This window comes from Empidonax traillii, unplaced genomic scaffold (assembly GCF_003031625.1).
Source record: "Empidonax traillii isolate 1590-97213 ecotype Southwest subspecies unplaced genomic scaffold, ASM303162v1 scaffold361:size2146424, whole genome shotgun sequence".
Lineage (NCBI taxonomy): Eukaryota > Metazoa > Chordata > Aves > Passeriformes > Tyrannidae > Empidonax > Empidonax traillii.
Genome location: NW_020955554.1, coordinates 1,082,141 through 1,095,833, shown reverse-complemented (window position 1 = coordinate 1,095,833; position 13,693 = coordinate 1,082,141). Strand labels below are relative to the sequence as shown.

Below are 13,693 nucleotides of genomic sequence, written 5' to 3'. Positions count from 1 at the left end.
TAAACGAGCTGCTCTTTTTCTGGTCAAGGGAGATCTGAAGAACCCTCAGTGGGTGATTCACAACACCTAGATTAAATTCAACATCTGGATCACTGCTAAAATATATAAATGTGGGCTTTCTTTCATGGCAGAATCTCCCCAAATTTTGTGCTGCATTTAACAGACACAGAACTTTGTAGTGCTGCTCCCCCTTCTCAAAGCAGTCAGACACAGTCAGGAAGCCAGGATCCCCTGCAAAATATTTTTTTTGGTTGTTTGTTTGTTTTTGGTTTTGTTTTGGGTTTTTTTGTTTGTTTGGTTGGTTTTTTTTTTTTTTTTTGGTCAAATCATACCAATCAAAGTTGCATAAAAGCAGTATTCTCTCTCGCTCTATAAAAAAATGTATCTCGAGTGTGCTTAAGTAGCATAATTTTATAACCCAAAAGTTTAAACTAGTGTATCATTTAAGTTTTGCAGGGTCTGAAGCAGGCCAGGATGACATCAGTATTTCCTTTAAAAAGGCCAGCAGTAAATCCACAGAGTGTGTCTGAATACGTGTGGATCAAATGACATAATGTTAACTTTTTCTCTCTGTTTTCTCTTTTGAGAATAAACTTACTCTTTTTTTTTTTTTTACAAGGGGAAGGTGATACATGGTGAGTAAATACTTTAAGGGTCATGGAAGAGGCTTTTCAAAACCACATTTTCCTGGTTTCAGATGTCCTTTTATTAGTCTGTTTTGTCTAAAAAAAAATGCCTGAAAGTTCATAAATGTTGCTTGCCAGTTGTAGGCTGGAGAGCTGCCCTTGCTCTGCCTGTAGCTCGTGGTAAAACACCCAGCACAGACTCACCCCTGCAGCCACCCTGACCTTGGGCATCCTCCTTGAAGGGGTCTCAGCATCCAACCCCAGAAATGGGATAATTGCCTGGGAATCATGCCTGAGCACTGGACCTATGGCATCAGTAGCACAAGCATTTACTGTTTTAGCTAACAGAATAATTCCATTAGTGGGTACCATCAGTAGGTTGTTATCCTCTTAGGTGGATTTTCTGCTCACAGATGATGAAGGACAACACAATAAAACTGGATTACAATAGCAGCAATATAAATATGTATATAAAGAACAAAGAGCTGGAGGTTAAGTGGTTCTTGATGAAATGCAGGACTGTATATTCAATCAAGCCAGTGGTAACTTTCAGCAAATTATTTTTAGGGGTGTTTTTTTATTTTAACCTTACTGAATTCCAAGTTTTACAAAATTGTAAACATAATCTAATTAAAAATAACATTTTTGGACTTACTGAGTAAAATCTAAGGTAATCTCAAAAGGCTTTTGCACATGAATTGTGTGAGTGTGTTAGTAGCTAATCCAAGCAAAACCAAGCTGCAGAATGTGAGCACAGGCACAGGAGATCCCTGATGGGGAAGTGTTAGCACAGAAGAATGACATCCAAATGCGGCACTGAGCAAACAACAGTATTATCCATTTTCAGTTTCTAGTGCAATGAGGTTACCCAGATGTTCAGCAATACTTTTTCTGGCTGAGGAAACGGTTTTGACTATTGCTTAACAACAGTCTTGAACTTTTCTGGGGGTGAGCAGAGCTCAGCCCTGGTAGAAGTTGGTGACAATGTCATGAAGACACTGGAGACTGAGACCTGGGGAAAAGGGACTGTGCTGTTTATGAGGAACTCTATGGGAGGTTCTGAAACTAAACTTTTTCCTTCTGGGCTCTTTTATCGATACACACACCTGCCTCTATGATAAGGGCTAACACTTCCAGGATAAATCTACAGAAAAATAATAACAATTTAAAGCTGGATAAGAATAAACGGAAAGCTGAGCACCTTAAATACAAAGAATGAACGGGCAAGAGGGATAAAGGGGGAGAAAAATCACCTAGTCTGTAGCAAATTTTCATCAAGGTCTGATTTACCTGAGTGGCCCCTGGGAGCCACTGTTGGTCTGTGAAATGCCCAGGAGCCAGAGGACCTGTGCTAGAGTAGATCTGTGTCTCCTCTGCACCATATGGGTGTGAGACAGAGACACAGAGTGGTGGACAGGGGAAAGACACTCCACTGGAAAGTGGTTCAGCTTCAGCAGAAGGAGCGTTTCTTTTGGCAGGCATTTCTTGTGGCCCTGCTGTGAGTCCTGCAGGGAGCCCTAGTGCTCTGGGGAACACATTGGTGTGCTGGGGGGAATGGGCTTTGGATGGCACATTACTGGAGTAACAGGAATAGTATCATAGAATTTGTAGTGTGGGGAATGTGGTGATGGAACCAAAGCTTGAACAGGTGGACAGGAACGGTAAGAATGCATAATTAAATATACAAAGGCTGGATAATGGAATCTGTAAAATCTGCTGGCATTTCTGTTACCGTTTGCAAACTGCTGAATCTAACAGGTAGAAACTGTTGAATTTGGGATGTCAGCTCAGAGAAAGGTGGCTCTGTTCTGCTTCTCTTTCCCCAGGGCCTCTGTTTGAGGTTATTAATTGCACCATTGCCCATGTACAGGTAATTAATGTTGCAGTTCAACCACAGGATTTGTTCTGCCCAGGGCAATGCCAGGGGCCGCAGTGAGCTCTGGATTCTGAGGGAAGTTCAGGCCATAGGCACAAGGGGTGGGATGGGAATGCCCGGGCAGGTGGAGCAGATGACACAGGAACGTGTCCAGGTGGGTTTGGAATGTCTCCAGAGAGGAAGACTCCACAACCTCCTGGATACCCTGTTCCAGTGCTCTGCCACCCTCAAAGTAAAGAACTTCTTCCTCATGTTGAGGTGCAACTTCTTGTACTTTAGTGTATGGCCACTGCTCCTTGTCCTGTCACTGGTCACCACTGAATAGAGTCTGGCACCATCCTCTTGGCACCCACTTTTGAGATATTTGTATGTATTGATGAGATCCCCTCTCAGTTTTCTCTTCTCCAGCCTAAACAGGCCCAGCTCCCACCGCCTCTCCCGGTAGGAGAGAAGCTCCAGTCCCATCATCTCTGTGACCCTCCGCTGGACCCTCTCGAGCAGCTCCTTACCTTTCCTGTGCCCAGGAGCCCAGAGCTGGACACAGTGGAATGGCTCAGGGATTGTAACTGATGGACCTGGCAGTGCTGTGTTACTGGCTGGACTCGATGATCTTACAGGTCTCTTCCAACCTGCAGGACTCTCTGACGCTCGCTTTACCCACGAAACCCGCACCCCGACCGGCAGGGCTGCAGGGGCTCCCCCGGCCCAGCCCCCCCGGGCTCCCGGTGCCCCGGGAGATGGTTTTGGGGCGGAAAACGGTTTTGAAGCGGGCAGGCAGGAGCAGTCCCTTCTCCCTCCCTTGAGCCCCCGCAGCGCCGTCCTGAGGCGGGCGCAGGTCCGCGGACACCGCGGCTGAGGGGAGAGGGGACCGGGCCGGGTCTGTGGGGGTCTGTGGGGGTCCCTGAGGGTCTGTAGAGGTCCGTGAGGGTCTGTGGGGGTCCCTGAGGGTCTGCAGGGGTCCGTGAGGGTCTGTGGGGGTCCCTGAGGGTCTATGGGGGTCCCTGAGGGTCTATGGGGGTCCCTGAGGGTCTGTAGGGGTCCGTGCCTCCCCGTGCTCCCCGCTCGCAGAGGAATCTTGCCCCGCGCCGCGCTCCGTCCGGGGCGGGGCGGGCGGCGCGGGGCGGGCTGTACGCTGAGGGGCCGCGGCCGCCCCGCCATGTCGCTCCGCCGCGCCCTGGCTCTCGCCGCCTGCGGGCTGGCGGGCGGCTCCGTCCTGCTCTCCGCCGTCGTCGTGGGCAAGCAGCCGGCCCGCGGGGCAGAGGGCGAGCCGCGCCCGCCGGGCTCCGCCGTGCCCGCCGCCTCCGCCGCGCCGCCCGGCTTGCTGCTGCTGCCGCCCGCCGCCTCCTGCCCGCCGGCCCCGGGGTGGATCGAGAGACCCGCCGGCAGCGGCGGATACTGGGACAGCAACTGGGACAGGTGGGCGCTTTGGGGGCCGTGCCCGCGGGGTCGGGGTGTCCCCGAGCAGCCCCCGGCCCGGGGTACAGGGGCCAGGCGGGCCCCGGGACCCGCTCCGGGTGGGATTTCGGGGGTGAGTGCTCAGGGCAGAATGTTCCGAGCTGGAGTTCCTGGGCACCCCTGGAACGCTGGAGTGCTCCGGAGGGACGTGCCAGCGCCGGGTTTTGTTTCAGACAGCTCGGAGACTTTCCCCTGGGCAGGTAGAGCCCTTTATTCTGATGCTGCTCAGCGTCGGGGTTGTGATGCTGTGAGCACTGGGGAGAAGACCTGCGGGTTCTTTTGTGGTGGTGTTTTTTGTTTTTTTTTTAATCTCCCCGTTGCTGTGATCTGCAGCGAGGTTTCCCAGGTCGGTGGCAGTGCCCGTGTGGGTGCCAAGCCCTCTCAGGTGCTGGGCGTGCTCTGGGCCTGCTGCTCACGAACCTGCCAGTTATTGCTTTTAAATCCTGCTGAAGGTAATGGTGTTGTGTCTTCAGTGCAGAAACTCATTCACGTAAGGGTTAACTGCATATTTTACCATTCTTTAATTAGAACGTGCAGATATCTGTACTGAGCTTTGGCTCGTTTAGCTTCTGTCTGGTAGAATTATCTCCCTGGGGAGACTTATGTCAGGCTCCAGTTTAATCATGGTAAATCCAAACTTAAGCACTAACAGATTTTTATTTTATAATGCATCCAGTTTTGGGTTTTGAGAGGCTACAGGATCAAATGGTCGTGTAAGTAGGGCTATGTACACCGCAGTGATAAAAATAAAACCTTTATTAAATAAGATTATATCTGGATACACAGTTACATTGAGGGAGGTACCAAAGCTGCTTGTTTAACTGCAGCTCCAGGCCTTCCTGCTTTTGCTAAAAGGTTGATTTTCTTCAGGGATTCTCAGGTACTTTCAGATTCATGTATTTTATTTTTTTTTTTTTTAACCAAACCAGGAAGTAGAGGTTGTGCTGTAAGCAGTGGAGCTGTTGCAATTGCCTGAACAAGTACAGCAGATGATACTGCATGGCAGTCAGTGACAGTGCACAGTGTCACCATTTCCATGGCGTGCAGACAGTGCAAGTGTTAATGTATTACCACTGATCAATTTTAGTTTCTTCTCCTTGCTGTCTGCCAGTTGGTGTGCTGTGGCTTTGGCTGTCCCTGCTTGTAATCTCAGTTCTGATTTTTGGATGTTGTTGGCAGAAGCACTCAATGTGAAAAGCTGTTGAATGGCTTATAAAAGCACAGGGCATCTGATGTTGACAAAGTCAAGTCGTGAGCAGGTAACCAGGTATTACAGTGTTGTTATCAACTGATGGCTTTCCAAGTGTGAAACAGAAGTGTGCAGGTATTTTGCAAGCCAGACTTGCTGCTGGTGTGCCCCTTGCACAGGAATTGTGCAGCTCAGGTCACGGAGAAGACTTCATACAGGTTTCATTCCCGTGAAAAACTTTATTCAGCCACCAGATGAGTTATTCCCTTTGCTGCTTTACAAACGTGCTTGAATTTATTTTAAATCTTTTGGTTTGTTTTGTTTTCCTAATGTATCTTTCCAGCAGTGTATTTTCCAGTGAATCAAAAGAAGTATCCTGTGAAATAGGAATGGAATGTCTTGTTATTGGACTGTTGTTTCATTTTGAATGCCTTGCTGAACTTTAACAGCTTAAGAAATGTGTTGAGCCTCACTGTTTGATGGAAATCATGTGTTCACTGCAGGAAAATGGAGGCAGCAGGGCTTTCCAAAGCCAGTCTTGCTGAGAGCTGTACAGATAGGCACGGGAAGCTGCAGTTTTCTATGACTAAATTACTTTGTCTCAAACTGAATGAAAGTTGTATTTTTGATTAAAAAAAAAAAAATCAACCAATCAACAAGTTTTAAGGAAGAAGTGAAGTCTGGTAGGAATTAAACAGACTAACTGGTTTCCAGGTATGAGATCAAGGGAAAGATTTTCACTCTGAGGTGGAGAAGGTAGCAAAAGGGTTTGTGTTGGTGGGTAAAGGATCAGTGGAGGGGCAGATTTGGACAGGGAGGGTGGTGATGGTGCAGTGTGGGTGTCACTGTCACTAATCTGAGACCCCAGGGGAGAGAGGGGAGGATCCTCCGTGTCCTCAGAGGAGCCAGGTCAGCTGTCTGGGGGATGTGCAGCAAGGGCTGCTGGTGTGCTCTGTGACAAGGGCAGGAAAGATGACAGTGGCATGAGGGGAAAGAGGAATGAAAAAGATGAAAGGATAAGTGCACACTCCAGGCTGCCAGATAAAGTTACTGGAGAGACCTGACGTGACCTAGTTTAAAGATAATTCTCAGTGTGCACTGCAGAAGGTTGGAGTCTTTCGAGGATATCGTTGGGGGGATGGTATTTTTAGTCATTTGGTGTAAATGTGATTGATAAAGAGCAAATTTTCTGAGTGTTTTCACAGGGCATTTTAGATATGGAGCACTTTCTTTCCTTTATGATCAGTCAACACCTTTTCCTCTTTTCCTGAGTATCCATCCTGGTTAGTTTTTCTTGTCACAAACTCTGCTGTTACACCTGTGACTGAAAATCCCAAGAACAACCATTGAATCACCAGGAACTGAGATATAAACACTGCTAGTGTTTATAATCTTCTTGCCCAGACAGACTGTGGCTGTCATATTGTTTTAGTGTACACCATTTCCTTGCATTGGGATTTAATTTCTTCTGTCGTGTTTTTCCTCTTATTTCCCAAGAATTAATTCAGAGGTGGCTTTTACTAAACAGCAGATTTATCTAAGTCAGGTTACACCTTTTAACCTATGACATTAACTTTTTTTTTAATGCAGGCTTTTTTATACCTCTCACATAAAGCTTTGTGATACAAATGGCTAAATTGTCAGTGTTAGTGCTTCAGTTATATGTGGAAATAAGGCAAGGATATCTGCCTGTGGAATTCCTCTGTCTTTTAGTCTCCCCTACCTGAAAATGTCTTTTTAAATGTGTTTGTTTAGACGTGAACCACTGGCTCTTATCAACCTCAAAAAGAAAAATGACGAAACCGGGGAAGAAGAACTTTCCTCCCGCCTGGATCACTGCAAAGCAAAAGCCACCAGGCACATCTTCCTCATCCGTCACTCCCAGTACAACCTGGATGGCCGGGCTGACAAAGACAGGACTCTGACCCCACTCGGTAGGTGTCACTCACAGTGTCACACTTGGGAGGGTTTTATAATCAGACACATTTCACTTTTGCTGCTGTCACTGTTTCTGGGAGTGCTGCTGATCGGTCAGTTGAAAGGAGGACAACCTCTGTCTGTGTTAATTCACTGATCCTGTCAGTAGGTCTCAAATGCTAATTGGTATTACTTTTAGTAGTGTCCTTTAAAAGCAGTGGATGCTTTTTTGATTATATATATATATATGCCAACACTGTTCTGAGAGGGCGAAGAATTGTTTCTGTGGTGGTTTTTTCCTCCCAAACCTTAATTACCAGTGTGCAAACAGGAGTGAAAGGCTAATGTGAGGCCTCAGGTGCCATCTTAAATGGTAACAAAGTCTAATCTTAATCCTGTCTCATCCTGTGCCTTAAGTAAATGACTTAACCTGTCTGTTGTCTTTTCACCTGGGGACGGATGGAGCCTTTCCCGAGGCTGAGGTGCCGTGACCTCTGGGGCTGGTGCTGATGAGCAGTCACTGTCAGGCCTGAGAGCCACTCTGTGCTCCCCAGCAGGTGGCCTGGCTCAGCACTGCTTCTACTGGAAGTGACTTCCTTGGGATGGGGCTGGCAGGGATATTGCAGATTTTAGTGAAAGCTGATCAATAACTTTTGATTTTTTTTTTCCCCTAATTAAAAAAAGCAAACAATTTTTTTTTGTGCCAATGGAAGTACGAGTTGAAATCCAGCCAATGAGCTTGGTCTGAGTAAGCAGTGACTCTGGTAAAAATTCTTTCCAGTTGCTTTTTGAAAGGAAGAACCCTGACATCGATGGAGACCTTTCATGTCTGCTGGACACCTTTTTTATGATTTGTGTGGGACACGAGAGTGTCACCAATTTATGTAATGAATGTCCTTTTTAAGGTCGAGAGCAGGCCGAGCTGACTGGGCACAGGCTGGCAAGCTTGGGATTAAAATTTGATCAGATTATCCACTCCTCCATGACCAGAGCAACTGAAACAACTGAAATTATAAGCAAACATCTCCCAGGTAAGACACTTCCCTTAATTTCTCATTGTCTTCTGATCCTTCAAACTGCCTCCAGTAGAATTCTAAGCTTGTCCTCAAGGCTGAGATGTCACTTAGCCGTTTTCCAGCCCTGTGTGAATATGTCTGTAATAAAGAAACCTACAACTGTCATTCTGCTTGTTTCCAGTATCTCTTTAAAAGTACCAGTACGTGTTTTCAGAGGGCAGCAGTCTGGGAAGGCTCAGCTTGCTGTGCCAAGCTGGTCTGGCTGTTCTCAGCTGACATAAACTTTGTCTTGCTGATGGCAAAACAGTTGTGTTGGAGAGATGGACTAAAATGGACTTTAGGATGGAGATGAAGCCTCCCTGGAAGAAAGACTATGAAAAATGCATTGACTGTAGAGTTGTGGGGCTGTTTGTAGTAACGTGTAAAGTAACAGCTCCTTTCTCAATGTGTATTTGATGTTTCAGGAGTCAAAAAAATTAGTACTGATCTGCTGAGAGAGGGAGCCCCTATAGAACCAGACCCTCCAGTCTCCCACTGGAAACCAGAAGCTGTGGTAACTGTTGTTTCTTTGGAGTTTGTTGTTGTTGTTGTTTATGTTTTTTTTTCAGTATATTCTGTATGGACTGTAGCAATAACTTGCAGTGTCTGAGCTGATGTTTTTTTATCACAGACTTTAGATAATTGCATGCTCTTCTGCTGCCCAGTAAGTGCAGAGAAGAGTTAAAATCCCTCCAGTTCAAGTGGTGTGCCCCGTAAGGGAGGGCTCTGGAGAAGGGTAGGCCCTGGTGGCAGCGCAGGGTGCCCTGAGCTGTGTGTGACTCTGCCCTGGCTGCCTCCAGCAGTATTACGAAGATGGAGCTCGGATCGAGGCAGCTTTCCGGAACTTCATTCACCGGGCGGATGCCAAGCAGGAGGAGGACAGCTACGAGATCTTCGTGTGCCACGCCAACGTCATCCGCTACATCGTGTGCAGGTGGGAGCTGGGGGGTGCCAGGGCCAGCTCTGCCTCACCAGGGGGGCTTTATTCAGGTGCTGCTGGGTTATGGCACCGCTGAGATAGGAGATTGTTGGTTTGGCTTGTTTGAAGGGGTTGGAATCGGTGCCTGCGTTGTGAGCAGCTGCTTCTGCAACTTCATTGCAGGATTCATTTGCAGATACAAGATACACTTGAAATTAGAACAATTTCATTCTAATTCTAAAGCAGAAATGGCTAAATTGGTGAGAACTTTTTGGTACACCTGAACAGTTACTGTAATACCTTGTGTTTCTGCTTCCATGAACCTGAGGACAGTGCCCATGGGGACTGTTGGAAAAGACAACAAATAGAGCATCTGACTGGATGTGTCTCCTTGAAGTGACATGAATTTGGTCTTGCACAATGAAAGATTGATTTAGTTTGGGGAATTCTTTACTAACGGAGATTTTGGAGTTACGTTCAAGTTGCTTTTAGTGTGTTTTTGCAGTAACATCCAGTATTGGATTAAGGGGAGAGTGGAGCTTTCCGATAACATCAGGGTTGTTCATGAAGGAGAAAACAGTTCTGGATCCTTGCCTGTCTCTGTGTCCAGCCAGCTGAGTCTGTTTTATTCCTCTTCCTTCTCAACAAAGCACTGTCTGTAAGATAATTTGTTGTGAGCAGGACAGATGTGATTAAACTTTAATCTGATCAATACCTACAACAATTTCAGTTAGCTTTATTTAGCTGAGCTAGTTAAGTGCTAGCCTTTCTGCTCCCTGGGCTGCTTTAGAGCTCTTCAAAATTGCTGTACTTAAAATTATTGATCAGGTAAACAGAATATTGTTTCCCGTGCCAAAAAATATCATGTTGCTCTTACCGAGGCATTTTCTGAAATGCTTACAAACCTTTTTTCCCTTTGTTCTTCCTTCCCTCTTCATTTTAACTCTTCTTCTGTGCCTCCTACTCCAGGCTGTCTGATGGCACAGCTGAACATGATCCATGTCCCATTCCCTTGGAATCTAGCTTGGCTCTAGCTGGTGTTTAATTTCTTGGGCTTTCTAAGAGACTGTCCTAAGAGCCCAAACCAAGTTATTGTTCAGTGTTTGAGGCAGCAGGGTGTTCCTTCCAGCTGTTCCATGCAATGGATGGAGCTCCTGGGGCTGAGTGAGGACTCTGAGAACAGCTGGGGTCCAGCTGTCACGCTGTGTTTCTGTGGAAGGCACAAGGTGCTGTTTCTTACCCCTTACAGGGAATGATGCAGCTGATGGAAAGGGGTTTGGTGAGCTTGTTCCACGGACCCGTGGAGGCCCCTGGAGTGGCCCTGTGTGTGTGCTGTGGTTGTGTCACCTGCCCGTGTCGGTGACACGGTGTGTGACAAGCACTGGCTGCTGAGGACGTGAGGGCCCTGGGGGTGCTGAGCCAGCTGCTCCACCCGCCCCAACCTGCACAGGAGCTGTGGCACAGGAGCTGTGGCACAGGAGCTGTGGCACAGGAGCTGTGGTGCTGCAGCTGCCCCAGGGACAGCCTGGACCGTGCTCTGCACTCTCCTGTTCATGCTGAGGTCGCTCGGAGCGCTCCCGGCAACCTCCTCCATTTGAGCTCCTGCCTTCTGTCTGCCCACATTAATCCTGTCAGCAGTAATCACACCCATCTGCTGGACTCTGCTTATCTGAGGGCACTGCTGGCCCCAGTCCAGGTACCAATGCTGTGGTTTTATCAGTTCCACAAGAAGAGGATTTTTCTGAGGCTGGCTGGGAGCATTGGCATGCAAAATGCAGAATGCCCAACCTTTTTTTTTTTTTTCCTTCCCTCCCTCTTGTGGGGCCGAAGGTGATGCTGTGCAGGCATGTTGATGTAATTTATCTGTGTGTTCTTCCCCAGGGCGCTGCAGTTCCCCCCAGAAGGTTGGCTGCGCTTGTCTCTCAACAACGGCAGCATCACCCACCTGGTGATCCGCCCCAACGGGAGGGTGGCCCTGCGAACGCTGGGGGACACAGGATTCATGCCCCCTGACAAAATCACTCGCACCTGAAGGAGCAGGAGGGATGGCTGTCCAGGAGCTGCCTCAGCCTCTTTGCACTAGCACGTTCTGCCACAGTACCACTAGAGTTTTTGTTACCTTGGGGTGTGATGCTGTCTTAAAATGTCCTTTAGCCCCTTGCCTCCTTCATATTCATATCTGCCTTTCAGTCCAGAAGAGAAGAAACCTTTGTAAGCCTGAAGCTGTCCAGTCCTTAAGTATTCCCAGAACTCAGAGCTGAGCTGTGGAATACTGAGATTGAATGTCTGCTCAGCGGTTGCAAGAGCACTGACTTTTTCCCCGCCCTGCCGTGAATTCCTCTAACCAAAGCTTGCTCCTGTGGATATTTTTCTTGTGCAGGAAAGTGATTGGTGTGGGAGCAGCCTCGTATCTCACTGCAGCTAAAACAAAAGATGAGCCAGCTCGTCACAGCTCCTGCAGAAGTGACAAACAGGGTATTCTGCTGTTCAAAGGACAAAGGGATAAAGCTTCAGTTTTGTAAGCTGTTAAGTGTGTATATTTATGTTGTGTCATTGTTTTCTGCCCCCAAAAAGCCCATGTAAACTGTGCCTGGAGGTTACGAGCATAAAGCAGAGGGTAAAACCCCCATTTGCCTCAGAGCTGTGGTGCTAGATTTAACTGCTGCTTATATTAAGTGTTCTGCCATCCTCAGGATGTCCTTGAAGGTATTCTGAACAATATTTTTCAGTTTTGTAAAGCCTTTAACTTATACTGTGGTCTGGAAAAGTCTGTAGAGGTGAGTCTGTAGCAGTAAGATGGAAGGAAAGCAGCAATCTTCTGAAAGTGCTTTCAGTTGCTGAGTGCTCTGTCCCACTGGTTTGTGTTTGTTGATAGCTGACAGTACAGAAATGGCCCCCCTGAGTTGCAGGAGTGGTGCTGCAGGTCCAGGGGGCTGCAGGAGCTGCTCTTGCTGCAGGGGTGCCCGGGGGTCTGTGGGATGGCATCTCTGGGCCGATGTGTGGGACAGGCCTGGGGCAGAAAGTGCCTCCACCCCCCAGCTCTGACCCTGCTGAGGGGAGGGCTCAGCACCATTCCAGCTCAAGGCTGTTCGCTGGGCACCTGCACCCCTGGAATAACCTGGCTCAGTTGAAAGCTGCAGTCTGGGAAAATGTCACTGTGTGCACAGCCTGCCCTGGGGACAGCAAACACAACTGCCAGGTTCTCTTACCAATCAGGGTGTTGGGCAGAGCTGGGGGGAGCATAATGGGGGCACACCAGGGTTTAAGGGCTGGTTTGATCCCAGCAGGACAAGGTTGGGGAACAAACTGAGATCGCTGTGTAGTGCAGGGGGTGGGGGCAAGAGGAACCATCATGACCTATCTCTCATTGATGCAATGAGAATAATTTATCAGGTTTTGTCTATGAACTTTTTAAAAGTTTTGAATAAAATACTTGGTCTGTCTGTCTTTCCTTCTCTTCAGCCGAGTGGCTGCATGAGCAGGTGGGGCTGGAGCTGCTCAGGGACTGTCCCACACCGCTGAGGGCAACGCTCCATCTACCAGCTTTGTCCTTCCAGCTCCAACCATCTGAAATGTAAACCTGGGCTAAGAGCCAGCACAGGGCTGTGTCACCCCCCGTGGAACAGGAGCACCAACAGCAGTAAGATGCACATGCTGGGTATTTTTATCTGTGTGTACACACACACTCTCTCACACCCCCTCTGTCAGGCTCTTGGTGGGCAACCAGAAGACACACAACACCTCTCTGCAGAGGGACAGAAATTAACAAGTTTTGGTGCCAGTTAAGGTGGAGGGGAAAGGATGGAACTTAAATATATATTTTTTTCCCAAATTCTGAGTTTCTGTCTCTTCAGCACTGCAAGGCAGTGCTTTTAAGTCTCGGGGGGTGCAGTGCAGTGTCACTGCACACCCACACAGATGAGGGAGTTGTGTGAGCGAGGTCTGGCCCAGCCAGACTCACCCTGTCGAGGTATCACCACACCTGCCCCACACACTGCACACAGGGGGCCGCTTCCAGCTGTTCATTTGGTTTTTAATAGAAAGTGGGGTTGTTCTGCATTTTTAACATGACACTTTTTGCTAATTAAAAAAACAACCAACAAAAACACAACTCATCTTTTGCACCTTTAAAAGTGAACTTTTGGCCAAGAAAACACAATTCAAGCACTATCACTCTGATTTAAAGTGTCTCCACAGGCTCAGTGTTGAAGGGCTCTCTTCACAATCACAAATGATCCAATCGCTACAGAAATTGCTATTTTTGTCACAGCTGAAGTAACACATGGTTAGAAAAATGAGCTCTGCAGTACCACTGGACTAATGCACATTGTAGAACACAGTTAAAAAAATACTCTCGAGAGAACCAAACCAAAATGACAAAGTGAAAGGGACGGGTGGGTGGGTGGGGGCTGTGTGGAGGTGTCTGGCTACACGTACATACAGGTGACAAAGAGTTCAATATTAAAAACATGAAATAAAGCGTAACAACAGTAAAAAGGCCAAAGAACTAGAGTGTTAGTACTGGTCTCCTGGCTCAGGAACAGACTCTCAGTGAAAGGGTGATGCTGCTCAAAGGCCCAGTGTGGAGAAGAGCAGCTGCCCCTGCAGCAACTTACCCCTCAGTCTGGCTGGAACAGGGTGTGAGCCGAGTCCTTT

The 13,693-nt window shown here is 47.9% G+C and overlaps 1 protein-coding gene across 2 annotated transcripts; it reads left to right on the top strand.

Annotated features, from left to right (window-relative positions):
• Positions 1-3,658: 3,658 nt before the first annotated feature.
• PGAM5 (PGAM family member 5, mitochondrial serine/threonine protein phosphatase) lies at positions 3,659-12,226 on the top strand. 2 transcript variants are annotated; one of them, XM_027892674.1, is made up of 6 exons: positions 3,659-3,918; positions 6,902-7,080; positions 7,969-8,094; positions 8,544-8,632; positions 8,922-9,052; positions 10,919-12,226. In XM_027892674.1, exons 1-6 carry the CDS (start codon positions 3,659-3,661, stop codon positions 11,067-11,069), a joined length of 936 nt encoding a protein of 311 aa, XP_027748475.1. In that variant the 3' UTR covers positions 11,070-12,226. The 2 variants fall into 2 exon arrangements, with proteins under 2 accessions (XP_027748475.1, XP_027748474.1); XM_027892673.1 differs by having other exon boundaries at positions 8,919-9,052.
• Positions 12,227-13,693: the final 1,467 nt, after the last annotated feature.